Source organism: Taudactylus pleione, unplaced genomic scaffold, assembly GCF_031769625.1.
Source record: "Taudactylus pleione unplaced genomic scaffold, aTauple2 ptg000685l, whole genome shotgun sequence".
Lineage (NCBI taxonomy): Eukaryota > Metazoa > Chordata > Amphibia > Anura > Myobatrachidae > Taudactylus > Taudactylus pleione.
This window is the reverse complement of record NW_028285087.1, coordinates 4,585,340-4,612,251: the sequence shown is the minus strand read 5'-3', so window position 1 is coordinate 4,612,251 and position 26,912 is coordinate 4,585,340. Positions and strand designations below refer to the sequence as shown.

Genomic DNA, 26,912 nt, shown 5'->3' with positions numbered 1-26,912 from the left:
AGGCTGCCAACCACAACATGGCACCGTCTCCCGACCGGAAGTGTCCTGTCCGCTCTCATTGCCCTTCCCCACAACAATCATGGCGGCGCGCAGGGAGCACACGGGTGACGGAGATCCCCCGGCGGAGACGCACGCCAAGCGGCGGAGGGAGAAGCGGCTGATCGTCCTACTGGAGGGGGCGAGCCTGGAGACCGTGCGGGTAAATACACACATGGCCCCGCCGCGGCACTACAGGTCCCAGCGTGCCCGGCACTCCTGCTGTCTACCACGTGTGGCACTGCAAGTACCACCATAGCGCCCAGTGTAAGGGTAGCGCGTCCCAGCATAGCGCCCAGTGTGAGGGTAGCGCGTTTCAGCATAGTGCCCAGTGTGAGGGTAGCGCGTCCCAGCATAGCGCCCAGTGTGAGGGTAGCGCGTTCCAGCATAGCGCCCAGTGTAAGGGTAGCGCGTCCCAGCATAGCGCCCAGTGTGAGGGTAGCGCGTTCCAGCATAGCGCCCAGTGTAAGGGTAGCGCGTTCCAGCATAATGCCCAGTGTGAGGGTAGCACGTCCCAGCATAGAGCCCAGTAGCGCGTCCCAGCATAGAGCCCAGTGTAAGGGTAGCGCGTTCCAGCATAGCGCCCAGTGTGAGGGTAGCGCGTTTCAGCATAGCGCCCAGTGTGAGGGTAGCGCGTTCCAGCATAGCGCCCAGTGTGAGGGTAGCGCGTCCCAGCATAGCGCCCAGTGTGAGGGTAGCGCGTCCCAGCATAGCGCCCAGTGTGAGGGAAGCGCGTCCCAGCATAGCGCCCAGTGTGAGGGTAGCGCGTCCCAGCATAGCGCCCAGTGTGAGGGTAGCGCGTCCCAGCATAGCGCCCAGTGTGAGGGTAGCGCGTCCCAGCATAGCGCCCAGTGTGAGGGTAGCGCGTTCCAGCATAGCGCCCAGTGTGAGGGTAGCGCGTTCCAGCATAGCGCCCAGTGTGAGGGTAGCGCGTTCCAGCATAGCTCCCAGTGTGAGGGTAGCGCGTTCCAGCATAGCGCCCAGTGTGAGGGTAGCGCGTTCCAGCATAGCGCCCAGTGTAAGGGTAGCGCGTTCCAGCATAGCGCCCAGTGTGAGGGTAGCGCGTTCCAGCATAGCGCCCAGTGTAAGGGTAGCGCGTTCCAGCATAATGCCCAGTGTGAGGGTAGCGCGTCCCAGCATAGAGCCCAGTAGCGCGTCCCAGCATAGAGCCCAGTGTAAGGGTAGCGCGTTCCAGCATAGCGCCCAGTGTGAGGGTAGCGCATTTCAGCATAGCGCCCAGTGTGAGGGTAGCGCGTTCCAGCATAGCGCCCAGTGTGAGGGTAGCGCGTCCCAGCATAGCGCCCAGTGTGAGGGTAGCGCGTCCCAGCATAGCGCCCAGTGTGAGGGTAGCGCGTCCCAGCATAGCGCCCAGTGTGAGGGTAGCGCGTCCCAGCATAGCGCCCAGTGTGAGGGTAGCGCGTCCCAGCATAGCGCCCAGTGTGAGGGTAGCGCGTCCCAGCATAGCGCCCAGTGTGAGGGTAGCGCGTTCCAGCATAGCGCCCAGTGTGAGGGTAGCGCGTTCCAGCATAGCGCCCAGTGTGAGGGTAGCGCGTTCCAGCATAGCGCCCAGTGTGAGGGTAGCGCGTCCCAGCATAGCGCCCAGTGTGAGGGTAGCGCGTCCCAGCATAGCGCCCAGTGTGAGGGTAGCGCGTCCCAGCATAGCGCCCAGTGTGAGGGTAGCGCGTCCCAGCATAGCGCCCAGTGTGAGGGTAGCGCGTTCCAGCATAGCGCCCAGTGTGAGGGTAGCGCGTCCCAGCATAGCGCCCAGTGTGAGGGTAGCGCGTCCCAGCATAGCGCCCAGTGTGAGGGTAGCGCGTCCCAGCATAGAGCCCAGTGTGAGGGTAGCGCGTCTCAGCATAGCGCCCAGTGTGAGGGTAGCGCGTCCCAGCATAGCGCCCAGTGTGAGGGTAGCGCGTCCCAGCATAGTGCGCCCAGTGTGAGGGTAGCGCGTCCCAGCATAGAGCCCAGTGTGAGGGTAGCGCGTTCCAGCATAGCGCCCAGTGTGAGGGTAGCGCGTTTCAGCATAGCGCCCAGTGTGAGGGTAGCGCGTTCCAGCATAGCGCCCAGTGTGAGGGTAGCGCGTCCCAGCATAGAGCCCAGTGTGAGGGTAGCGCGTCCCAGCATAGAGCCCAGTGTGAGGGTAGCGCGTTCCAGCATAGCGCCCAGTGTGAGGGTAGCGCGTCCCAGCATAGCGCCCAGTGTGAGGGTAGCGCGTCCCAGCATAGCGCCCAGTGTGAGGGTAGCGCGTCCCAGCATAGAGCCCAGTGTGAGGGTAGCGCGTTCCAGCATAGCGCCCAGTGTGAGGGTAGCGCGTTCCAGCATAGCGCCCAGTGTGAGGGTAGCGCGTTCCAGCATAGCGCCCAGTGTGAGGGTAGCGCGTTCCAGCATAGCGCCCAGTGTGAGGGTAGCGCGTTCCAGCATAGCGCCCAGTGTGAGGGTAGCGCGTTCCAGCATAGCGCCCAGTGTGAGGGTAGCGCGTTCCAGCATAGCGCCCAGTGTGAGGGTAGCGCGTTCCAGCATAGCGCCCAGTGTGAGGGTAGCGCGTTTCAGCATAGCGCCCAGTGTGAGGGTAGCGCGTCCCAGCATAGAGCCCAGTGTGAGGGTAGCGCGTTTCAGCATAGTGCCCAGTGTGAGGGTAGCGCGTTTCAGCATAGTGCCCAGTGTGAGGGTAGCGCGTCCCAGCATAGAGCCCAGTGTGAGGGTAGCGCGTCCCAGCATAGCGCCCAGTGTGAGGGTAGCGCGTTCCAGCATAGCGCCCAGTGTGAGGGTAGCGCGTTCCAGCATAGCGCCCAGTGTGAGGGTAGCGCGTTCCAGCATAGCGCCCAGTGTGAGGGTAGCGCGTTCCAGCATAGCGCCCAGTGTGAGGGTAGCGCGTTCCAGCATAATGCCCAGTGTGAGGGTAGCGCGTCCCAGCATAGAGCCCAGTAGCGCGTCCCAGCATAGAGCCCAGTGTAAGGGTAGCGCGTTCCAGCATAGCGCCCAGTGTGAGGGTAGCGCGTTTCAGCATAGCGCCCAGTGTGAGGGTAGCGCGTTCCAGCATAGCGCCCAGTGTGAGGGTAGCGCGTCCCAGCATAGCGCCCAGTGTGAGGGTAGCGCGTCCCAGCATAGCGCCCAGTGTGAGGGTAGCGCGTCCCAGCATAGCGCCCAGTGTGAGGGTAGCGCGTCCCAGCATAGCGCCCAGTGTGAGGGTAGCGCGTCCCAGCATAGCGCCCAGTGTGAGGGTAGCGCGTTCCAGCATAGCGCCCAGTGTGAGGGTAGCGCGTTCCAGCATAGCGCCCAGTGTGAGGGTAGCGCGTCCCAGCATAGCGCCCAGTGTGAGGGTAGCGCGTCCCAGCATAGCGCCCAGTGTGAGGGTAGCGCGTCCCAGCATAGCGCCCAGTGTGAGGGTAGCGCGTCCCAGCATAGCGCCCAGTGTGAGGGTAGCGCGTCCCAGCATAGCGCCCAGTGTGAGGGTAGCGCGTCCCAGCATAGCGCCCAGTGTGAGGGTAGCGCGTCCCAGCATAGCGCCCAGTGTGAGGGTAGCGCGTCCCAGCATAGAGCCCAGTGTGAGGGTAGCGCGTCTCAGCATAGCGCCCAGTGTGAGGGTAGCGCGTCCCAGCATAGCGCCCAGTGTGAGGGTAGCGCGTCCCAGCATAGTGCGCCCAGTGTGAGGGTAGCGCGTCCCAGCATAGAGCCCAGTGTGAGGGTAGCGCGTTCCAGCATAGCGCCCAGTGTGAGGGTAGCGCGTTTCAGCATAGCGCCCAGTGTGAGGGTAGCGCGTTCCAGCATAGCGCCCAGTGTGAGGGTAGCGCGTCCCAGCATAGAGCCCAGTGTGAGGGTAGCGCGTCCCAGCATAGAGCCCAGTGTGAGGGTAGCGCGTTCCAGCATAGCGCCCAGTGTGAGGGTAGCGCGTCCCAGCATAGCGCCCAGTGTGAGGGTAGCGCGTCTCAGCATAGCGCCCAGTGTGAGGGTAGCGCGTCCCAGCATAGAGCCCAGTGTGAGGGTAGCGCGTTCCAGCATAGCGCCCAGTGTGAGGGTAGCGCGTTCCAGCATAGCGCCCAGTGTGAGGGTAGCGCGTTCCAGCATAGCGCCCAGTGTGAGGGTAGCGCGTTCCAGCATAGCGCCCAGTGTGAGGGTAGCGCGTTCCAGCATAGCGCCCAGTGTGAGGGTAGCGCGTTCCAGCATAGCGCCCAGTGTGAGGGTAGCGCGTTCCAGCATAGCGCCCAGTGTGAGGGTAGCGCGTTCCAGCATAGCGCCCAGTGTGAGGGTAGCGCGTTTCAGCATAGCGCCCAGTGTGAGGGTAGCGCGTTTCAGCATAGCGCCCAGTGTGAGGGTAGCGCGTCCCAGCATAGAGCCCAGTGTGAGGGTAGCGCGTTTCAGCATAGTGCCCAGTGTGAGGGTAGCGCGTTTCAGCATAGTGCCCAGTGTGAGGGTAGCGCGTCCCAGCATAGAGCCCAGTGTGAGGGTAGCGCGTCCCAGCATAGCGCCCAGTGTGAGGGTAGCGCGTTTCAGCATAGTGCCCAGTGTGAGGGTAGCGCGTCCCAGCATAGAGCCCAGTGTGAGGGTAGCGCGTCCCAGCATAGCGCCCAGTGTGAGGGTAGCGCGTCCCAGCATAGCGCCCAGTGTGAGGGTAGCGCGTTTCAGCATAGTGCCCAGTGTGAGGGTAGCGCGTCCCAGCATAGAGCCCAGTGTGAGGGTAGCGCGTTCCAGCATAGCGCCCAGTGTGAGGGTAGCGCGTTTCAGCATAGCGCCCAGTGTGAGGGTAGCGCGTTTCAGCATAGTGCCCAGTGTGAGGGTAGCGCGTCCCAGCATAGCGCCCAGTGTGAGGGTAGCGCGTTCCAGCATAGAGCCCAGTGTGAGGGTAGCGCGTTCCAGCATAGCGCCCAGTGTGAGGGTAGCGCGTCCCAGCATAGCGCCCAATGTGAGGGTAGCGCGTTTCAGCATAGTGCCCAGTGTGAGGGTAGCGCGTTTCAGCATAGAGCCCAGTGTGAGGGTAGCGCGTTCCAGCATAGAGCCCAGTGTGAGGGTAGCGCGTCCCAGCATAGCGCCCAGTGTGAGGGTAGCGCGTCCCAGCATAGCGCCCAGTATGAGGGTAGCGCGTTTCAGCATAGTGCCCAGTGTGAGGGGCGCGTCTCCCAGCATAAAGCCCAGTGTAAGGGTAGCGCGTTCCAGCATAGCGCCCAGTGTGAGGGTAGCGCGTTCCAGCATAGCGCCCAGTGTGAGGGTAGCGCGTTCCAGCATAGTGCCCATTATAATTTTGGCACAGTGCAGTTACAGTAGAGTGCCCAGTGTGAGGGTAGCACGTTCCAGCATAGCGCCCAGTGTAAGGGTAGCGCGTTTCAGCATAGCGCCCAGTGTAAGGGTAGCGCGTTTCAGCATAGTGCCCAGTGTAAGGCTAGCATAGTGCCCAGTGTAAGGGTAGCGCGTCCCAGCGTAGCGCCCAGTGTGAGGGTAGCGCGCTCCAGCATAGCGCCCAGTGTAAGGGTAGCGCGTTTCAGCATAGCGCCCAGTGTAAGGGTAGCGCGTTTCAGCATAGTGCCCAGTGTAAGGCTAGCATAGTGCCCAGTGTAAGGGTAGCGCATCCCAGCGTAGCGCCCAGTGTGAGGGTAGCGCGTCCCAGCATAGAGCCCAGTGTGAGGGTAGCGCGTTCCAGCATAGAGCCCAGTGTAAGGGTAGCGCGTTCCAGCATAGCGCCCAGTGTGAGGGTAGCGCGTTCCAGCATAGCGCCCAGTGTGAGGGTAGCGCATTCCAGCATAGTGCCCATTATAATTTTGGCACAGTGCATTTACAGTAGAGTGCCCAGTGTGAGGGTAGCGCGTTCCAGCATAGCGCCCAGTGTGAGGGTAGCGCGTTCCAGCATAGTGCCCATTATAATTTTGGCACAGTGCAGTTACAGTAGAGTGCCCAGTGTGAGGGTAGCGCGTCCCAGCATAGCGCCCAGTGTAAGGGTAGAGCGTTTCAGCATAGCTCCCAGTGTAAGGGTAGCGCGTTCCAGCATAGCACCCAGTGTGAGGGTAGCGCGTCCCAGCATAGCGCCCAGTGTGAGGGTAGCGCGTTCCAGCATAGCGCCCAGTGTGAGGGTAGCGCGTTCCAGCATAGCGCCCAGTGTGAGGGTAGCGCGTCCCAGCATAGCGCCCAGTGTGAGGGTAGCGCGTCCCAGCATAGCGCCCAGTGTGAGGGTAGCGCGTTCCAGCATAGCGCCCAGTGTGAGGGTAGCGCGTCCCAGCATAGCGCCCAGTGTGAGGGTAGCGCGTTTCAGCATAGTGCCCAGTGTGAGGGTAGCGCGTCCCAGCATAGCGCCCAGTGTAAGGGTAGCGCGTCCCAGCATAGCGCCCAGTGTGAGGGTAGCGCGTTTCAGCATAGCGCCCAGTGTGAGGGTAGCGCGTCCCAGCATAGAGCCCAGTGTGAGGGTAGCGCGTTCCAGCATAGCGCCCAGTGTGAGGGTAGCGCGTTCCAGCATAGCGCCCAGTGTGAGGGTAGCGCGTTCCAGCATAGCGCCCAGTGTGAGGGTAGCGCGTTCCAGCATAATGCCCAGTGTGAGGGTAGCGCGTCCCAGCATAGAGCCCAGTGTAAGGGTAGCGCGTTCCAGCATAGCGCCCAGTGTGAGGGTAGCGCGTTCCAGCATAGCGACCAGTGTAAGGGTAGCGCGTTTCAGCGCGTCCCAGCATAGCGCCCAGTGTGAGGGTAGCGCGTTTCAGCATAGTGCCCAGTGTGAGGGTAGCGCGTCCCAGCATAGAGCCCAGTGTGAGGGTAGCGCGTTCCAGCATAGCGCCCAGTGTGAGGGTAGCGCGTTCCAGCATAGCGCCCAGTGTGAGGGTAGCGCGTTCCAGCATAATGCCCAGTGTGAGGGTAGCGCGTCCCAGCATAGAGCCCAGTGTGAGGGTAGCGCGTTCCAGCATAGCGCCCAGTGTGAGGGTAGCGCGTTCCAGCATAGCGCCCAGTGTGAGGGTAGCGCGTCCCAGCATAGCGCCCAGTGTGAGGGTAGCGCGTTTCAGCATAGTGCCCAGTGTGAGGGTAGCGCGTCCCAGCATAGAGCCCAGTGTGAGGGTAGCGCGTTCCAGCATAGCGCCCAGTGTAAGGGTAGCGCGTTCCAGCATAATGCCCAGTGTGAGGGTAGCGCGTCCCAGCATAATGCCCAGTGTGAGGGTAGCGCGTCCCAGCATAGAGCCCAGTGTGAGGGTAGCGCGTTCCAGCATAGCGCCCAGTGTGAGGGTAGCGCGTCCCAGCATAGCGCCCAGTGTGAGGGTAGCGCGTCCCAGCATAGCGCCCAGTGTGAGGGTAGCGCGTCCCAGCATAGCGCCCAGTGTGAGGGTTCCAGCATAGCGCCCAGTGTGAGGGTAGCGCGTTCCAGCATAGCGCCCAGTGTGAGGGTAGCGCGTCCCAGCATAGCGCCCAGTGTGAGGGTAGCGCGTCCCAGCATAGCGCCCAGTGTGAGGGTAGCGCGTCTCAGCATAGCGCCCAGTGTGAGGGTAGCGCGTCTCAGCATAGCGCCCAGTGTGAGGGTAGCGCGTTCCAGCATAGCGCCCAGTGTGAGGGTAGCGCGTTTCAGCATAGCGCCCAGTGTGAGGGTAGCGCGTCCCAGCATAGCGCCCAGTGTGAGGGTAGCGCGTCCCAGCATAGTGCGCCCAGTGTGAGGGTAGCGCGTCCCAGCATAGAGCCCAGTGTGAGGGTAGCGCGTCCCAGCATAGTGCCCAGTGTGAGGGTAGCGCGTTTCAGCATAGCGCCCAGTGTGAGGGTAGCGCGTTCCAGCATAGCGCCCAGTGTGAGGGTAGCGCGTCCCAGCATAGAGCCCAGTGTAAGGGTAGCGCGTCCCAGCATAGAGCCCAGTGTAAGGGTAGCGCGTCCCAGCATAGAGCCCAGTGTAAGGGTAGCGCGTTCCAGCATAGCGCCCAGTGTGAGGGTAGCGCGTAGCGCGTTTCAGCATAGTGCCCAGTGTGAGGGTAGCGCGTTTCAGCATAGAGCCCAGTGTGAGGGTAGCACGTTCCAGCATAGAACCCAGTGTGAGGGTAGCGCGTCCCAGCATAGCGCCCAGTGTGAGGGTAGCGCGTCCCAGCATAGCGCCCAGTGTGAGGGTAGCGCGTTTCAGCATAGTGCCCAGTGTGAGGGGCGCGTCTCCCAGCATAGAGCCCAGTGTAAGGGTAGCGCGTTCCAGCATAGCGCCCAGTGTGAGGGTAGCGCGTTCCAGCATAGCGCCCAGTGTGAGGGTAGCGCGTTCCAGCATAGTGCCCATTATAATTTTGGCACAGTGCAGTTACAGTAGAGTGCCCAGTGTGAGGGTAGCGCGTTCCAGCATAGCGCCCAGTGTAAGGGTAGCGCGTTTCAGCATAGCGCCCAGTGTAAGGGTAGCGCGTTTCAGCATAGTGCCCAGTGTAAGGCTAGCATAGTGCCCAGTGTAAGGGTAGCGCGTCCCAGCGTAGCGCCCAGTGTGAGGGTAGCGCGCTCCAGCATAGCGCCCAGTGTAAGGGTAGCGCGTTTCAGCATAGCGCCCAGTGTAAGGGTAGCGCGTTTCAGCATAGTGCCCAGTGTAAGGCTAGCATAGTGCCCAGTGTAAGGGTAGCGCGTCCCAGCGTAGCGCCCAGTGTGAGGGTAGCGCGTCCCAGCATAGAGCCCAGTGTGAGGGTAGCGCGTCCCAGCATAGCGCCCAGTGTAAGGGTAGCGCGTTCCAGCATAGCGCCCAGTGTGAGGGTAGCGCGTTCCAGCATAGCGCCCAGTGTGAGGGTAGCGCATTCCAGCATAGTGCCCATTATAATTTTGGCACAGTGCAGTTACAGTAGAGTGCCCAGTGTGAGGGTAGCGCGTCCCAGCATAGCGCCCAGTGTAAGGGTAGAGCGTTTCAGCATAGCTCCCAGTGTAAGGGTAGCACGTTCCAGCATAGGCCCCAGTGTGAGGGTAGCGCGTCCCAGCATAGCGCCCAGTGTGAGGGTAGCGCGTTCCAGCATAGCGCCCAGTGTGAGGGTAGCGAGTTCCAGCATAGCGCCCAGTGTGAGGGTAGCGCGTTCCAGCATAGCGCCCAGTGTGAGGGTAGCGCGCTCCAGCATAGCGCCCAGTGTGAGGGTAGCGCGCTCCAGCATAGCGCCCAGTGTGAGGGTAGCGCGCTCCAGCATAGCGCCCAGTGTAAGGGTAGCGCGTTCCAGCATAGCGCCCAGTGTGAGGGTAGCGCGTTCCAGCATAGCGCCCAGTGTGAGGGTAGCGCGTTCCAGCATAGTGCCCATTATAATTTTGGCACAGTGCAGTTACAGTAGAGTGCCCAGTGTGAGGGTAGCGCGCTCCAGCATAGCGCCCAGTGTAAGGGTAGCGCGTTTCAGCATAGCGCCCGGTGTAAGGGTAGCGCGTTTCAGCATAGTGCCCAGTGTAAGGCTAGCATAGCGCCCAGTGTGAGGGTAGCGCGTCCCAGCGTAGCGCCCAGTGTGAGGGTAGCGCGTTCCAGCATAGCGCCCAGTGTGAGGGTAGCGCGTTCCAGCATAGTGCCCATTATAATTTTGGCACAGTGCAGTTACAGTAGAGTGCCCAGTGTGAGGGTAGCGCGTCCCAGCATAGCGCCCAGTGTAAGGGTAGAGCGTTTCAGCATAGCTCCCAGTGTAAGGGTAGCACGTTCCAGCATAGCACCCAGTGTGAGGGTAGCGCGTTCCAGCATAGCGCCCAGTGTGAGGGTAGCGCGTTCCAGCATAGCGCCCAGTGTGAGGGTAGCGCGTTCCAGCATAGCGCCCAGTGTGAGGGTAGCGCGTCCCAGCATAGCGCCCAGTGTGAGGGTAGCGCGTCCCAGCATAGCGCCCAGTGTGAGGGTAGCGCGTCCCAGCATAGCGCCCAGTGTGAGGGTAGCGCGTCCCAGCATAGCGCCCAGTGTGAGGGTAGCGCGTCCCAGCATAGCGCCCAGTGTGAGGGTAGCGCGTCCCAGCATAGCGCCCAGTGTGAGGGTAGCGCGTTTCAGCATAGTGCCCAGTGTGAGGGTAGCGCGTCCCAGCATAGAGCCCAGTGTGAGGGTAGCGCGTTCCAGCATAGCGCCCAGTGTGAGGGTAGCGCGTTCCAGCATAGCGCCCAGTGTGAGGGTAGCGCGTTCCAGCATAGCGCCCAGTGTGAGGGTAGCGCGTTCCAGCATAATGCCCAGTGTGAGGGTAGCGCGTCCCAGCATAGAGCCCAGTGTGAGGGTAGCGCGTTCCAGCATAGCGCCCAGTGTGAGGGTAGCGCGTTCCAGCATAGCGCCCAGTGTGAGGGTAGCGCGTCCCAGCATAGCGCCCAGTGTGAGGGTAGCGCGTCTCAGCATAGTGCCCAGTGTGAGGGTAGCGCGTCCCAGCATAGAGCCCAGTGTGAGGGTAGCGCTTTCCAGCATAGCGCCCAGTGTGAGGGTAGCGCATTCCAGCATAATGCCCAGTGTGAGGGTAGCGCGTCCCAGCATAATGCCCAGTGTGAGGGTAGCGCGTCCCAGCATAGAGCCCAGTGTAAGGCTAGCATAGTGCCCAGTGTAAGGGTAGCGCGTCCCAGCGTAGCGCCCAGTGTGAGGGTAGCGCGTTCCAGCATAGCGCCCAGTGTGAGGGTAGCGCGCTCCAGCATAGCGCCCAGTGTGAGGGTAGCGTGCTCCAGCATAGCGCTCAGTGTAAGGGTAGCGCGCTCCAGCATAGCGCCGAGTGTAAGGGTAGCGCGCTCCAGCATAGCGCCCAGTGTAAGGGTAGCGCGCTCCAGCATAGCGCCCAGTGTAAGGGTAGCGCGTTCCAGCATAGCGCCCAGTGTAAGGGTAGCGCGTTCCAGCATAGTGCCCATTAGAATTTTGGCACAGTGCAGTTACAGTAGAGTGCCCAGTGTGAGGGTAGCGTGCTCCAGCATAGCGCCCAGTGTAAGGGTAGCGCGTTTCAGCATAGTGCCCACTGTAAGGCTAGCATAGTGCCCAGTGTAAGGGTAGCGCGTCCCAGCGTAGCGCCCAGTGTGAGGGTAGCGCGTCCCAGCATAGAGCCCAGTGTGAGGGTAGCGCTTTCCAGCATAGAGCCCAGTGTGAGGGTAGCGCGTTCCAGCATAGCGCCCAGTGTGAGGGTAGCGCGTTCCAGCATAGCGCCCAGTGTGAGGGTAGCGCGTTCCAGCATAGTGCCCATTATAATTTTGGCACAGTGCAGTTACAGTAGAGTGCCCAGTGTGAGGGTAGCGCGTCCCAGCATAGCGCCCAGTGTAAGGGTAGAGCGTTTCAGCATAGCTCCCAGTGTAAGGGTAGCACGTTCCAGCATAGCACCCAGTGTAAGGGTAGCGCGTCCCAGCATTGCGTTCCAGCATAGCGCCCAGTGTGAGGGTAGCGCGTTCCAGCATAGCGACCAGTGTGAGGGTTGCGCGTTCCAGCATAGCGACCAGTGTGAGGGTTGCGCGTTCCAGCATAGCGCCCAGTGTGAGGGTAGCGCGTTTCAGCATAGCGCCCAGTGTGAGGGTAGCGCGTTCTAGCATAGCGCCCAGTGTGAGGGTAGCGCGTCCCAGCATAGCGCCCAGTGTGAGGGTAGCGCGTCCCAGTATAGCGCCCAGTGTGAGGGTAGAGCGTCCCAGCATAGCGCCCAGTGTGAGGGTAGCGCGTCCCAGCATAGCGCCCCGTGTGAGGGTAGCGCGTTCCAGCATATAGCTCCCAGTGTGAGGGTAACACGTTCCAGCATATAGCGCCTAGTGTAAGGGTAACACGTTCCAGCATATAGCGCCCAGTGTGAGGGTAACACGTTCCAGCATATAGCGCCCAGTGTGAGGGTAGCGCGTCCCAGCATAGCGCCCCGTGTGAGGGTAGCGCGTTCCAGCATATAGCGCCCAATATAAGGGTAACACGTTCCAGCATAGCGCCCTGTGTGAGGGTAGCGCGTACCACCATAGCGCCCAGTGTAAAGGTAGCGCGCTCCAGCATAGCGCCCAGTGTGAGGGTAGCGCGTTCCAGCATATAGCTCCCAGTGTAAGGGTAACACGTTCCAGCATATAGCGCCCAGTGTAAGGGTAACACGTTCCAGCATATAGCGCCCAGTGTGAGGGTAGCGCGTCCCAGCATAGCGCCCCGTGTGAGGGTAGCGCGTTCCAGCATATAGCGCCCAATATAAGGGTAACACGTTCCAGCATAGCGCCCAGTGTAAGGGTAGCGTGTTTCAGCATAGCGCTTAGTATAAGGGTAGCGCGTTTCAGCATACCGCCTAGTGTAAGGGTAGCGCGTTTCAGCATAGTGCCCAGTGTGAGGGTAGCGCGTTCCAGCATAGCGCCCTGTGTGAGAGTAGCGCGTACCACCTTAGCGCCCAGTGTATAGGTAGCGCGCTCCAGCATAGCGCCCAGTGTAAGGGTAGCGCGCTCCATTATAGCGCCCAGTGTAAGGGTAGCGCGCTCCAGCATAGCGCCCAGTGTGAGGGTAGCGCATTCCAGCATAGCGGCCAGTGTGAGGGTAGCGCGTTCCAGCTTAGAGCCCAGTGTAAGGGTAGCGCGTTCCAGCATAGCGCCCAGTGTGAGGGTAGCGCGTTCCAGCATAGTGCCCATTATAATTTTGGCACAGTGCAGTTACAGTAGAGTGCCCAGTGTGAGGGTAGCGCGTCCCAGCATCGCGCTCCGTGTAAGGGTAGAGCGTTTCAGCATAGCGCCCAGTGTGAGGGTAGCGCGTTCCAGCATAGCGCCCAGTGTGAGGGTAGCGCGTTCCAGCATAGCGCCCAGTGTGAGGGTAGGGCGTTCCAGCATAGCGCCCAGTGTGAGGGTAGCGCGTCCCAGCATAGTGCCCATTATAATTTTGGCACAGTGCAGTGACAGTAGCATAGCGCCCAGTGTGAGGGTAGCGCGTTTCAGCATAGCGCCTAGTGTGAGGGTAGCGCGTTCCAGCATAGCGCCCAGTGTAAGGGTAGCGCGTTTCAGCATAGCGCCCAGTGTAAGGGTACCGCGTTTCAGCATAGCGCCCAGTGTAAGGGTAGCGCGTTTCAGCATAGTGCCCAGTGTGAGGGTAGCGCGTTTCAGCATAGCGCCCAGTGTGAGGGTAGCGCGTTCCAGCAAAGCGCCCTGTGTGAGGGTAGCGCGTACCACCATAGCGCCCAGTGTAAAGGTAGCGCGCTCCAGCATAGCGCCCAGTGTAAGGGTAGCGCGCTCCATTATAGCGCCCAGTGTGAGGGTAGCGCGCTCCAGCATAGCGCCCAGTGTGAGGGTAGCGCACTCCAGCATAGCGCCCAGTGTAAGGGTAGCGCGTTTCAGCATAGCGCCCAGTGTAAGGGTAGCGCGTTCCATCATAGAGCCCAGTGTAAGGGTAGCGCGTTCCAGCATAGCGCCCAGTGTGAGGGTAGCGCGTTCCAGCATAGTGCCCCTTATAATTTTGGCACAGTGCAGTTACAGTAGAGTGCCCAGTGTGAGGGTAGCGCGTCCCAGCATCGCGCCCCGTGTAAGGGTAGAGCGTTTCAGCATAGCGCCCAGTGTGAGGGTAGCGCGTTCCAGCATAGCGCCCAGTGTGAGGGTAGCGCGTTCCAGCATAGTGCCCAGTGTGAGGGTAGCGCGTCCCAGCATAGTGCCCTTTATAATTTTGGCACAGTGCAGTGACAGTAGCGTAGCGCCCAGTGTGAGGGTAGCGCGTTTCAGCATAGCGCCCAGTGTGAGGGTAGGGCGTTCCAGCATAGCGCCCAGTGTAAGGGTAGCGCGTTCCAGCATAGCGCCCAGTGTAAGGGTAGCGCGTTTCAGCATAGCGCCCAGTGTAAGGGTAGCGCGTTTCAGCATAGCGCCCAGTGTAAGGGTAGCGCGTTTCAGCATAGCGCCCTGTGTAAGGGTAGCGCGTTTCAGCATAGCGCCCAGTGTAAGGGTAGCGCGTTTCAGCATAGCGTCCAGTGTAAGGGTAGCGCGCTTCAGCATAGCGTCCAGTGTAAGGGTAGCGCGTTTCAGCATAGCGTCCAGTGTAAGGGTAGAGCGTTTCAGCATAGTGCCCAGTGTAAGGGTAGCGCGTCCCAACGTAGCGCCCAGTGTGAGGGTAGCGCGTCCCAGCATAGTGCCCAGTGTGAGGGTAGCGCGTTCCAGCATAGTGCCCATTATAATTTTGGCACAGTGCAGTTACAGTAGAGTGCCCAGTGTGAGGGTAGCGCGTCCCAGCATAGCGCCCAGTGTAAGGGTAGCACGTTCCAGCATAGCGCCCATTATAATTTTGGCACAGTGCAGTTACAGTAGAGTGCCCAGTGTAAGGGTAGAGCGTTTCAGCATAGCGCCCAGTGTAAGGGTAGCGCGTCCCAGCATAGCGCCCAGTGTAAGCGTAGCGCGTCCCAGCATAGCGCCCAGTGTATGGGTAGCGCGTCCCAGCATAGCGCCCAGTGTAAGGGTAGCGCGTCCCAGCATAGCGCCCAGTGTAAGGGTAGCGCGTCCCAGCATAGCGCCCAGTGTAAGGGTAGCGCGTTCCAGCATAGCGCCCAGTGTGAGGGTAGCGCGTTCCAGCATAGCGCCCAGTGTGAGGGTAGCGCGTTCCAGCATAGCGCCCAGTGTGAGGGTTGCGCATTTCAGCATAGCGTCCAGTGTAAGGGTAGCGCGTTTCAGCATAGCGTCCAGTGTAAGGATAGCGCGTCCCAACGTAGCGCCCAGTGTGAGGGTAGCGCGTCCCAGCATAGTGCCCAGTGTGAGGGTAGCGCGTTCCAGCATAGTGCCCATTATAATTTTGGCACAGTGCAGTTACAGTAGAGTGCCCAGTGTGAGGGTAGCGCGTCCCAGCATAGCGCCCAGTGTAAGGGTAGCACGTTCCAGCATAGCGCCCATTATAATTTTGTCACAGTGCAGTTACAGTAGAGTGCCCAGTGTAAGGGTAGAGCGTTTCAGCATAGCGCCCAGTGTAAGGGTAGCACGTTCCAGCATAGCGCCCAGTGTAAGGGTAGCGCGTCCCAGCATAGCGCCCAGTGTAAGGGTAGCGCGTCCCAGCATAGCGCCCAGTGTAAGGGTAGCGCGTCCCAGCATAGCGCCCAGTGTGAGGGTAGCGCGTCCCAGCATAGCGCCCAGTGTGAGGGTAGCGCGTTCCAGCATAGCGCCCAGTGTGAGGGTAGCGCGTTCCAGCATAGCGCCCAGTGTGAGGGTTGCGCGTTCCAGCATAGCGCCCAGTGTGAGGGTTGCGCGTTCCAGCATAGCGCCCAGTGTGAGGGTAGCGCGTTCCAGCATAGCGCCCGGTGTGAGGGTAGCGCGTTCCAGCATAGCGCCCGGTGTGAGGGTAGCGCGTCCCAGCATAGCGCCCGGTGTGAGGGTAGCGCGTCCCAGCATAGCGCCCGGTGTGAGGGTAGCGCTTCCCAGCATAGCGCCCGGTGTGAGGGTAGCGCGTCTCAGCATAGCGCCCGGTGTGAGGGTAGCGCGTTCCAGCATAGCGCCCGGTGTGAGGGTAGCGCGTTCCAGCATAGCGCCCGGTGTGAGGGTAGCGCGTTCCAGCATAGCGCCCGGTGTGAGGGTAGCGCGTTCCAGGATAGCGCCCGGTGTGAGGGTAGCGCGTTCCAGCATAGCGCCCGGTGTGAGGGTAGCGCGTTCCAGCATAGCGCCCGGTGTGAGGGTAGCGCGTTCCAGCATAGCGCCCGGTGTGAGGGTTGCGCGTTCCAGCATAGCGCCCGGTGTGAGGGTAGCGCGTTTCAGCATAGCGCCCAGTGTAAGGGTAGCACGTTCCAGCATAGAGCCCAGTGTAAGGGTAGCGCGTTCCAGCATAGAGCCCAGTGTAAGGGTAGCGCGTTCCAGCATAGCGCCCAGTGTGAGGGTAGCGCGTTCCAGCATAGTGCCCCTTATAATTTTGGCACAGTGCAGTTACAGTAGAGTGCCCAGTGTGAGGGTAGCGCGTCCCAGCATCGCGCCCCGTGTAAGGGTAGAGCGTTTCAGCATAGCGCACAGTGTGAGGGTAGCGCGTTCCAGCATAGCGCCCAGTGTGAGGGTAGCGCGTTCCAGCATAGCGCCCAGTGTGAGGGTAGCGCGTTCCAGCATAGTGCCAGTGTGAGGGTAGCGCGTCCCAGCATAGTGCCCATTATAATTTTGGCACAGTGCAGTGACAGTAGCATAGCGCCCAGTGTGAGGGTTGCGCGTTTCAGCATAGCGCCCAGTGTGAGGGTAGGGCGTTCCAGCATAGCGCCCAGTGTAAGGGTAGCGCGTTCCAGCATAGCGCCCAGTGTAAGGGTAGCGCGTTTCAGCATAGCGCCCAGTGTAAGGGTAGCGCGTTTCAGCATAGCGCCCAGTGTAAGGGTAGCGCGTTTCAGCATAGCGCCCAGTGTAAGGGTAGCGCGTTTCAGCATAGCGCCCTGTGTAAGGGTAGCGCGTTTCAGCATAGCGCCCAGTGTAAGGGTAGCGCGTTTCAGCATAGCGTCCAGTGTAAGGGTAGCGCGTTTCAGCATAGCGTCCAGTGTAAGGGTAGCGCGTCCCAACGTAGCGCCCAGTGTGAGGGTAGCGCGTTCCAGCATAGTGCCCATTATAATTTTGGCACAGTGCAGTTACAGTAGAGTGCCCAGTGTGAGGGTAGCGCGTCCCAGCATAGCGCCCAGTGTAAGGGTAGCGCGTTTCAGCATAGCGCCCAGTGTAAGTGTAGCGCGTTTCAGCATAGCGCCCTGTGTAAGGGTAGCGCGTTTCAGCATAGCGCCCAGTGTAAGGGTAGCGCGTTCCAGCATAGCGCCCAGTGTGAGGGTAGCGCGTTCCAGCATAGTGCCCAGTGTGAGGGTTGCGCGTTCCAGCATAGCGCCCGGTGTGAGGGTAGGGCGTTCCAGCATAGCGCCCGGTGTAAGGGTAGCGCGTTCCAGCATAGCGCCCAGTGTAAGGGTAGCGCGTTTCAGCATAGCGCCCAGTGTAAGGGTAGCGCGTTTCAGCATAGCGCCCAGTGTAAGGGTAGCGCGTTTCAGCATAGCGCCCAGTGTAAGGGTAGCGCGTTTCAGCATAGCGCCCTGTGTAAGGGTAGCGCGTTTCAGCATAGCGCCCAGTGTAAGGGTAGCGCGTTTCAGCATAGCGTCCAGTGTAAGGGTAGCGCGTTTCAGCATAGCGTCCAGTGTAAGGGTAGCGCGTCCCAACGTAGCGCCCAGTGTGAGGGTAGCGCGTTCCAGCATAGTGCCCATTATAATTTTGGCACAGTGCAGTTACAGTAGAGTGCCCAGTGTGAGGGTAGCGCGTCCCAGCATAGCGCCCAGTGTAAGGGTAGCGCGTTTCAGCATAGCGCCCAGTGTAAGGGTAGCGCGTTTCAGCATAGCGCCCTGTGTAAGGGTAGCGCGTTTCAGCATAGCGCCCAGTGTAAGGGTAGCGCGTTCCAGCATAGCGCCCAGTGTGAGGGTAGCGCGTTCCAGCATAGCGCCCAGTGTGAGGGTTGCGCGTTCCAGCATAGCGCCCAGTGTGAGGGTTGCGCGTTCCAGCATAGCGCCCAGTGTGAGGGTAGCGCGTGCCAGCATAGCGCCCAGTGTGAGTGTAGCGCGTCCCAGCATAGCGCCCGGTGTGAGGGTAGCGCGTCCCAGCATAGCGCCCGGTGTGAGGGTAGCGCGTCCCAGCATAGCGCCCGGTGTGAGGGTAGCGCGTCCCAGCATAGCGCCCGGTGTGAGGGTAGCGCGTTCCAGCATAGCGCCCGGTGTGAGGGTAGCGCGTTCCAGCATAGCGCCCGGTGTGAGGGTAGCGCGTTCCAGCATAGCGCCCGGTGTGAGGGTAGCGCGTTCCAGGATAGCGCCCGGTGTGAGGGTAGCGCGTTCCAGGATAGCGCCCGGTGTGAGGGTAGCGCGTTCCAGGATAGCGCCCGGTGTGAGGGTAGCGCGTTCCAGCATAGCGCCCGGTGTGAGGGTAGCGCGTTCCAGCATAGCGCCCGGTGTGAGGGTAGCGCGTTCCAGCATAGCGCCCGGTGTGAGGGTAGCGCGTTCCAGCATAGCGCCCGGTGTGAGGGTAGCGCGTTCCAGCATAGCGCCCGGTGTGAGGGTAGCGCGTTCCAGCATAGCGCCCGGTGTGAGGGTAGCGCGTTCCAGCATAGCGCCCGGTGTGAGGGTAGCGCGTTCCAGCATAGCGCCCGGTGTGAGGGTAGCGCGTTCCAGCATAGCGCCCAGTGTAAGGGTAGCGCGTCCCAGCATAGTGCCCATTATAATTTTGGCACAGTGCAGTGACAGTAGAGTGCCCAGTGTAAGGGTAACACGTTCCAGCATAGCGCCCAGTGTAAGGGTAGCGCGTTCCAGCATAGTGCCCAGTGTAAGGGTAGCGCGTTCCAGCATAATGCCCAGTGTGAGGGTAGCGCATAGCGCCCAGTGTAAGGGTAGCGCTTTTCAGCATAGCGCCCAGTGTAAGGGTAGAGCGTTCCAGCATAGTGCCCAGTGTAAGAGTAGCGCGTTCCAGCATAGTGCCCAGTGTAAGAGTAGCGCGTTCCAGCATAGCGCCCAGTGTGAGGGTAGCGCGTTCCAGCATAGTGCCCAGTGTAAGAGTAGCGCGTTCCAGCATAGTGCCCGGTGTGAGGGTAGCGCGTCCCAGCATAGTGCCCGGTGTGAGGGTAGCGCGTTCCAGCATAGCGCCCAGTGTAAGGGTAGTGCGTTCCAGCATAGCGCTCAGTGTGAGGGTAGCGCGTTCCAGCATAGCGCCCAGTGTAAGGGTAGTGCGTTCCAGCATAGCGCCCAGTGTGAGGGTAGCGCGTTCCAGCATAGCGCCCAGTGTAAGGGCAACGCGTTCCAGCATAGCACCCAGTGTAAGGGTAGCGCGTTCTAGCATAGTGCCCAGTGTGAGGGTAGCGCGTTCCAGCATAGCGCCCAGTGTGAGGGTTGCGCGTTCCAGCATAGCGCCCAGTGTAAGGGTAGCGCGTCCCAGCATAGCGCCCAGTGTGAGGGTAGCGCTTTCCAACATAGCGCCCAGTGTAAGGGTAGCGCGTCCCAGCATAGCGCCCCGTGTAAGGGTAGCACGTTCCAGCATATAGCGTCCAGTGTAAGGGTAACACGTTCCAGCATAGCGCCCGGTGTGAGGGTAGCGCGTCCCAGTATAGCGCCCAGTGTGAGGGTAGCGCGTCCCAGTATAGCGCCCAGTGTGAGGGTAGCACGTCCCAGCATAGTGCCCCGTGTAAGGGTAGCACGTTCCAGGATATAGCGCCCAGTGTAAGGGTAACACGTTCCAGCATAGCGCCCGGTGTAAGGGTAGCGCATCCCAGCATAGCGCCCAGTGTGAGGGTAGCGTGTTCCAGCATAGTGCCCATTATAATTTTGGCACAGTGTAGTTACAGTATAGCCCAGTGCTGTGCAGGATATATGGGATGTTTAGAGCCAGGGCAGAATCCTTGATAATGCTGACAATGGTTCTTCTCACCTTTGTTACCTGCTTCAATCTAATAATGTTTCCAGTTTCGCTTCCTGACAGTAAAACGTTACGACCGGTGTTGTTGTTCTTGTAACCTTCAAAGCTAAAGATTTTGATATTTTAAATAGAATATAAATTGGAGCATCACAGCCCCAGTAGTCAATCATTCCAGTGAAAACTCTTCTTTGTATTGATCTGGCCCTCAGAGACCCCCCCCTCACCTGATATTTATGGGGTGTTCGTTTTCTGATGAGTTCAAATATGTCCGTAATTAGGGACAGATTTCTATGACACCTTTCACATTGTCATTAAAGTCTGTTGTCAAAATTGCAGTTGCTTTGCGCAGGGATTTTTACGGCCATACACTTTTCAGCAGGCTGCAGCGGATCTGGGGGGGGTCAGAGTGCTGGGTGGCGCACCCGTTCAAACCCCGATGGCCCGGCAGAGGTGAAGATCCCGATCGCTTAATAAGGTAAGTATACTAACCCTATTTTCCCCCTCTAACTCTAACCCTCCCTTAGGGGTGCCTAACCCTAACCTCCCCCCCCCCCCCAAGTGTCTAACCCTATCCCCCCCCCCCAAGTGCCTAACCCCCCTCTAAGTGCCTAAACTTAACCCCCCCGTCCCCGCAGCCTAAACCTAAGTCTCCCAGGGGGGTGCCTAACCTAACCCTAACCCCTCTTCCCCTAGCCTAACCCTCCCGAGGGAGGGTGCCTAAGTCCCCCCGGGAACCCTGACACTCAAACGGGTTGCAATCGGAAAACCGACTGTCTTAATCCCGACAGCCGGCTTTCTCGATTGCTTTATCCCGGCGTGGGATAAATGACCGGCGTCTATATCTAGACGCCTGTCATTTACCCGACGCCGGGAGACCGGCACCCGGCATCCCGATCAAAGGGATTCCGGCGCCGCCAGCGGACAGCCGCGGGTGGGTATGGCTAGGTTTAGAGCTCCCGGGGGGGGGACTTAGGGTTAGGCACCCCCTCGGGAGGGTTAGGCTAGGGGAGGGAGGGTTAGGGTTAGGCACCCCCCCGGGAGACTTAGGTTTAGGCAGCAGGGAAGGAGGGGGTTAGGCACTTAGGGGGGATTAGGGTTAGGCACTTGGGGGGGAGGTTAGGGTTAGGCACCCCTAAGGAGGGTTAGGTTAGTAGATACTTACCTTAGGGACGATCGGGATTTCCAGCGCTGTTGGGCTTCCGCTGCCGGGATCTCTGCTTTTGTCGGCCGCTGCTGGGATTCGAACTGTCGGCCACAGGGCCGGCGGTATTTCATACTGATTCCCACCCAAACGCCCCCCCCCCCCGCAGCTGTCCGTGCCCGGCTTACCTTCATCCGGGATGCCAGACGTAGGTCTCCGTCGGGTTTTTGACGCCTGTAATTAGTACTTTGCTGGTATTAGGCAGTCGGGAATCCGGTGGTCGGCATTTAGACTGTCGGCTTCCTGACTACATCCCATTCAGACGCCTGGCTGTACAGCAGGGAAGGGCTTTGTAGTGGCATTAGCGTTAAGTTGCAGACGCGACTGCGTGGCGAATATCAAGGATAGCTGCGACTGCGTCCAACTCGGAAGCAGGCCCGTAGACTTTAGCTGAGTACATCTATGCAGAGTAGTCTGCCGTCCTAACTTAAGCTCAGTTAGTTTATATTAAAGGCTTGTTCTAGATCATCTAACTGAGCACGAGTTTAGTTCTAAAACTTGGTGGGAAGCTCTGGAGTCTGATCTCTCCTGGGTAAGATGGCTTAGATCGCTGTCTGTATATAGATTTCAGTGATCTGCCCAGAAGAGTTTGCCAGCCGGTTAGCAATATATGAAGTAGGCGGGTGCAGGCAGTGTAATACTTGGCAATAATGGAAAAATGTTTATATAATTTTTAGACTCTTGCAGATGTTGCCCACTTACAGGCTGGTTACAGATATAATTGTGCCCAGCAATGCCCGCTGCGCTGAGACACCGTACATGCCTGCACGCTCCGTCTACCCTCTCTGCAATGTTCCTGCTCTCCACACTGCTCCCTGCCGCTTAAGGACGGGGGAGGGATTTCTGATGGGGAGGGGTCTCTGTGGCTGCCTGTTCATAGTAACCTCAGCAAAGCGCAAGTCTGGGGATCTCTGATGGGCGGGAGATTTGCGACTGTGCCTGTCACAGGCCTCCCTCCAATCAGAGATCCCTCTACTGTCTGTAAGAGGTAGATCCCAATCAGATAGTTACCCCAGAGCGAGTGATCTGCAGAGTACAAGCAGCGTGCCGTTGTGTGTCAGACAGCTGATGGCTCACTCTGGGGGGGGGATCAGAGTGCTGGATGGCGCACCCGAGAAATTGATCCTGGGGAGAACACAGGATTTATAATAATAGTAAAACTAGGGTATTATATAAACAGGGCGTCTTGTTGTTTCAGGTGGGGAAAACATACGAGCTTCTAAATTGTGACCAACATAAATCCATATTAGTGAAGAATGGAAGAGACCCTGGGGAGGTCCGGCCGGACATCACGCACCAGGTATGACTGTCGCAGAGATTCCGCTACTGCACATATCATTAATGGGAAAACGGTATATATTTTCTTAAAGCCGAGTGTATATATGGTAGAAAATGCTCGTCTCATCCGTTATTTCAGTCCTTGCTGCAATCGGATGATTACTGCTCTGATTACGGCTTTGGCACATTAGTTGGTGCCATGTGGGCGCTCAGAGCCTAGATACAAGCTGCGACCGATTAGCCGACTGGTGATGAAAGAAATCTCTTTACGGTCCTGTAGCGGGATAGTGCCAGTGGCAATCCAGAAATGCCGTCTCCCTTTGTTACTGCACCGTTACTGGCCACCAGGTCTGTTCTTTGCACAGATGTACAGTCTTTGTAGCATGATGACACCCTCTGTATAATACCACCCTCGCAGTTTTGTGTATTAAGCTGGAGATATCTTATTTCTCTTTTGTACCAAAACTAAAGCGATTCGGCATTAGCCATTTACCTGGCACAGTGCCACAGGATGCGGACACGGCCTACTGGGCTTTAGCGAAGCCCACCGCATCCCATGCGACTGTGCTGTCTGAGATCTGCTGCGGCCTCCCAGGAGCGATGTCGTGGTCCGTGACCGCCGGCAACACTCCCGAGATTACGCCTCAACGCTGTGCGAACGGCACCATGGGGCGCATGCGTTGTATGTAAAAAGGGACACCTGGGGAGAGGGTGTTCCAATACAGTGGGGGCCCATTGGCAGTAAGGGCACTGCCACTGGGATCTATTACAATTAGGGGGCTGCTACTGTACTGGTGGGTATCTTTCGCCATGGGGCGGGGGGATTTTTACAATGCAGGTCTACCCCCGAGGCATAAAATTTGTGGATTAATTGTGTTAAGCTATGCCCTGCTATCTGTGTCTACAATTACCCATTGGTGTGGGCTGGAGATCCAATGACACGGATCATGTGATCATTCAGAGCCAATGTGCTGGAAGCTGACACGGTTCTTGCACTTTGATGTCACATGATGTGGGGTAACACTGAGCATGCTCCTGCCAGTGGCCTGGAGTGTTCAATAATACTCATGAATATTTACACCAGACGTCGGCTGACTTAACGCTGACCTACAAAACGGTGAATATGTAAGAAATTATTATTATTAAACTTTATAGGGCTCTACAAGTGGTCCGCAGCGCCTTCGGTACAAAACAGTAGACAAATATCAATAGAACTCTTATAACACACCCACTGATAAAAGGAGTGCAATGGAAATATTCAGGGAAAGCTGAGAGCTGTACCTATTACTTAGGTAAAGACCAGGGGCAGAGGGGGTCATTCAGACCCGTTCGCGAGCAAAGGACGCTCGCAAACGGGTTGATGTTGCCCCACTGCGCATGTGCACGACGGAGGGAGCTCCGTCGTGCGCATGCGCGAAACCCGGATAGCGACGGGCTCTCCGTCGCTCCGGGTCTCGCACCAAAGGGGGCGTGCTGTCGATGTTGATTGACAGCACGCCCCCTTTGGTGGGCGTGCCGGGGGTGTGACTGCCAGACAGAGGCGTTCCCATGGGAACGCCTACCGTCTGAGTCCGGCCCCACTGACATCAGTAGTGATGTCAGTGGGAGTGATTTTGGCTCTGATAGAGCCAAAATCACTCCTGGGCTTGCGGAAGCGGGACCCTACCGCAGGGTCTCATCGCAAGCCCGATGGTCGCGATGGTCTTTGACCATCGCGACCATCTTTTTGGCCGCTCGCATAAGCTGTGGGTGGTCACCCACAGCTATGCGAGCGGCCAGGAGGCCGCTCCAAATTTAGCTGGGACGGCCCTGATTCAGAGCAAGCGCTCTGGTCAGAGCGTTCAGCTCTGAATCAGGCCCTGAGATCCCAAGGAGGAGGTGTAGAGTGTGTAGCTGGGGTGCAAGAGAAGTAGGTAATGAGACCAGGAGGGAGAAGGGCCCTGCTCATCCATCTGTAACACAGTAGTTATAACATGTTTCCATGTTGGCTGCTCAGATATCCATTTAGATTGTGACTCTTTTAAGAACTGAGGGGAGGCTGTACCGAGCCTCCTAAAAAGTCACCCATAACAACCAATCAGCTTCAAGCTAGCATTTATCAAGTTTATTCTTTAAAACGCTAGCTAGAAGCTGATTGGTTGCCACTTGTCCACTCTTTTGGAGGCCTGATACTAACTCGTCCTGACTTTGTTACTTTGTTACAGTGGAGATGATATAACATTATTATAGAGTCTTCTCTTTCGTGTCTGCAGTGTTTGCTGATGCTCCTAGACAGCCCCCTGAACCGGGCGGGATTGTTGCAAGTTTACATCCATACTCAGAGGAACGTCCTGATTGAGGTGAACCCCCAGACTCGTATCCCCCGAACCTTCCCTCGATTCTGCGGCCTGATGGGTAAGTAGTATGATGGGAGCTAATACCATTGAAACACGGATGAGGGTAAATTAGGGCTGAGACGCGTGATAACGGTGGGCGTTGAATTTTCTTCGGTTCCAATTTTTAAAAGTGTTTTTGCCGTGGACATGTTTAGTTATTAGCAGGGTTGCATAAAATTGGATTTAAAAAAAAATAAAAATAAAAAACTGATTTATTTGATTTAAATAGGAATTTTTTATTACATTTTTTTTTTTTTTTTTTTTAAATGTTTAAAAATTTTAAACGGTTACTTAAAAAAATAAAAATAAATTTAAGAAAAAAATCGTATTTAAATCCCAAAAAAATCTGATTTAAATCAAATAAATATGTTTCAAAAAAAAAAATCCAATTTTATGCAACCCTGGCTTTTAATGGTTTGGGAGGGTTCTTTGCACCATATTTAGAGGCTGTCTTACAACATTTTGGAAGAAGGGTAGAGATTCTGATGTCGTATGGGAGTAATAACGTACCTGAAAACGTATATATGTAGGATTATCGCACTCCGCTAGTCACAGCAGCATTACCCCCGGCTCTGCAGATAATTGTTGCCCAAACGGCACAGACTTGTGACATTTACCTGCCTTCAGCTTAAATAGCTGTCTCTGAAATCCTGTCTCCTCCTGTAACAACATTGTCGCCTGTATTTCAGTACAACTGCTGCACAAACTGAGTGTCCGAGCCGCAGACGGACCCCAGAAGCTGTTAAAGGTAAGAGGGACCCCAACGCCCTGCGGGTCCTCCTATGCTTGTCGGGATCTGTTAGGGGGGACAGTGCATTGGATTCTGTTGGTTTGCTAAGGTCTGAGGTTTTATAAATGAAACTCTTTAACCTTCTTTTCGTGGTGATCTGTTTCAATGGGACATGGGCAAGGCTGTCAATTTACTGTGTGCCTAGAAGTACATGTATGTGCATAGAATTACATTCAATTTACATTTAGCAAAGTATTTTGGCAAAGTAAATACGTGAAAAGGATTTTCTTTTTTTACCTTTAAGCTGTGAGTAAAATCTATTCATCCTCCTGTTTGTCCAGCAGGGGGCACCCTTTGTTTTCCCACTGGCTCTGCTAGATACAGTGCTGTGCTTGCAGATCTCTCACCAGCTCTACTACCTCGTGTCTCCTGACGATAAGGCGGTCCTTCGTAAACCCCCCCCCATCCCCCCACCTTCATGTCCATTCTGGGCAGTGGGCTCCGGGATCCATGTCTGCGGAACAGCCTCTTGGTCGTTCCTATTACTAGGTTTTACAAGTCTTAGGCCAGGGGTATTGAACACGCTGCTGTGGAACTGCACATCCCAGCATGCCCTGCCACAGTGTTGCTATTAGCGCATGCTAAAACTCTGTCAGGGCTTGCTGAGATGTGTAGTTCCACTGCAGTTGGAGGGCTGCATGTTAAATACCCATGTTTTACGGGTTCCTCCAGGTCAACTGAGGGTGGCGCGTTCTGTGTTCTAGAGCAGCGGAAACTTATATTGACTTTATTATTTTCCTTCCATTCAAATGAAAGAAGACTTTGTTATAGGGGTATGAGAGTGCGTTAGATTAACTCTAAAGATAAAGACCGGCTGCACCTACCCAGATGTGATGTGCTCTAATACATAGAACATTTCAGGGTTTGGTTAGTTATTCAGATGTGTGAATATGGTTTACTCTCAGCTATTGGGGTGCTATTTATATCAGAGGTGTGTGCTCGCTGTGGGCCGGGAAACCATGTATATTCCCTATTTCGGGTTCCCCAGTCAGATATACAAGTTACTGTGATTTATTGGGATCTTCCTCCTCTGAGGTTGGAGACGGTGTATATTGTCACCTGAGTTCCCAGCGCTGACCTGGTTCTCCATGAGACGTTTCACGTACGTTACGCAAATTCGTTTCTTTTTCCAGGTTATTAAGAACCCGCTGACAGATCACCTCCCTGTGGGCTGTGTGAAGATCTCTACCTCATTCCAAGGAGAGAGCGTGCCGTGCGTGCGAGACCTGGTGCCTCCCGCGGAGCCCACTCTGGTTGTGATCGGAGCATTTGCTCATGGCTCGGTGAGTGCGTGTGATGTCGGCAGTGCCGCCCATTAGTCATCTTTTCCGACTAACGCTTTTCTTGTAGAGTGTCTCTGATGGGTTTTTTCTTTTTTACTTTCCCTTTTAGATTAATGTGGATTTTACAGAGCGCTGCGTGTCCATAAGTCAGTACCCGCTGTCTGCCGCCCTCACCTGCGCCAAGTTCTGCACTTCTTTCGAAGAGGTCTGGGGGGTGATGTAGAGGCGACGTCCAGTCCACCGGCTGACACCATCTTTTCCGCAGCTCCTGGTTCCCCCTCTATCATAGAGCGTTGTTATACTTTTATATGTAATTTATGTACAGTGACCTGTTTGAAATAAAACAAACAAAACTCAGTGAGTGCGTTGGCTGGATCCGACAATCGGCAGCAGATGTCCCGTCACTTCTGGTTTCGCTATTTTTAGGGGATGTTCCCTATTTTTCACTTCCACAGTCCCCCGTGTGTGTGTGTGTGTGTGTGTGTTGTATGGTCAGACTCCCTTCCCAGATGATTGGTTGGCCGCAGTAGTCTGTCCAATGAGCTTCAGCCCTTCATAATACACCGTCCCTTTAATGTGGGTGGGGCTATAGTTTAATGATCACTTCTGTGTCAGTGAACTACTGGCAAAGAATTGGAAAAATGGAAAAGATCACATGTTCTTCATGTCAGAGGGGGGAGTGAGGGTTAGGTTTAGGCATCACGGAGGAGGGGGGTTAGGCTAGGGGAGGAGAGGATAGGGTTAGGTACCCCTGGGGGTGGGTTAGGTACCACTGGGTGGGGGGA

At 57.6% G+C, this 26,912-nt stretch overlaps 1 protein-coding gene across 1 annotated transcript; it reads left to right on the top strand.

The window, feature by feature from the left end:
• The first annotated feature begins 13 nt into the window (after nt 1–13).
• On the top strand, nt 14–26,484 carry EMG1 (EMG1 N1-specific pseudouridine methyltransferase). The gene is made up of 6 exons (XM_088456029.1): nt 14–199; nt 21,600–21,701; nt 23,932–24,073; nt 24,744–24,802; nt 25,978–26,127; nt 26,237–26,484. Exons 1-6 carry the CDS (start codon nt 80–82, stop codon nt 26,348–26,350), a joined length of 687 nt encoding a protein of 228 aa, XP_088312155.1. The 5' UTR covers nt 14–79; the 3' UTR covers nt 26,351–26,484.
• Nucleotides 26,485–26,912: the final 428 nt, after the last annotated feature.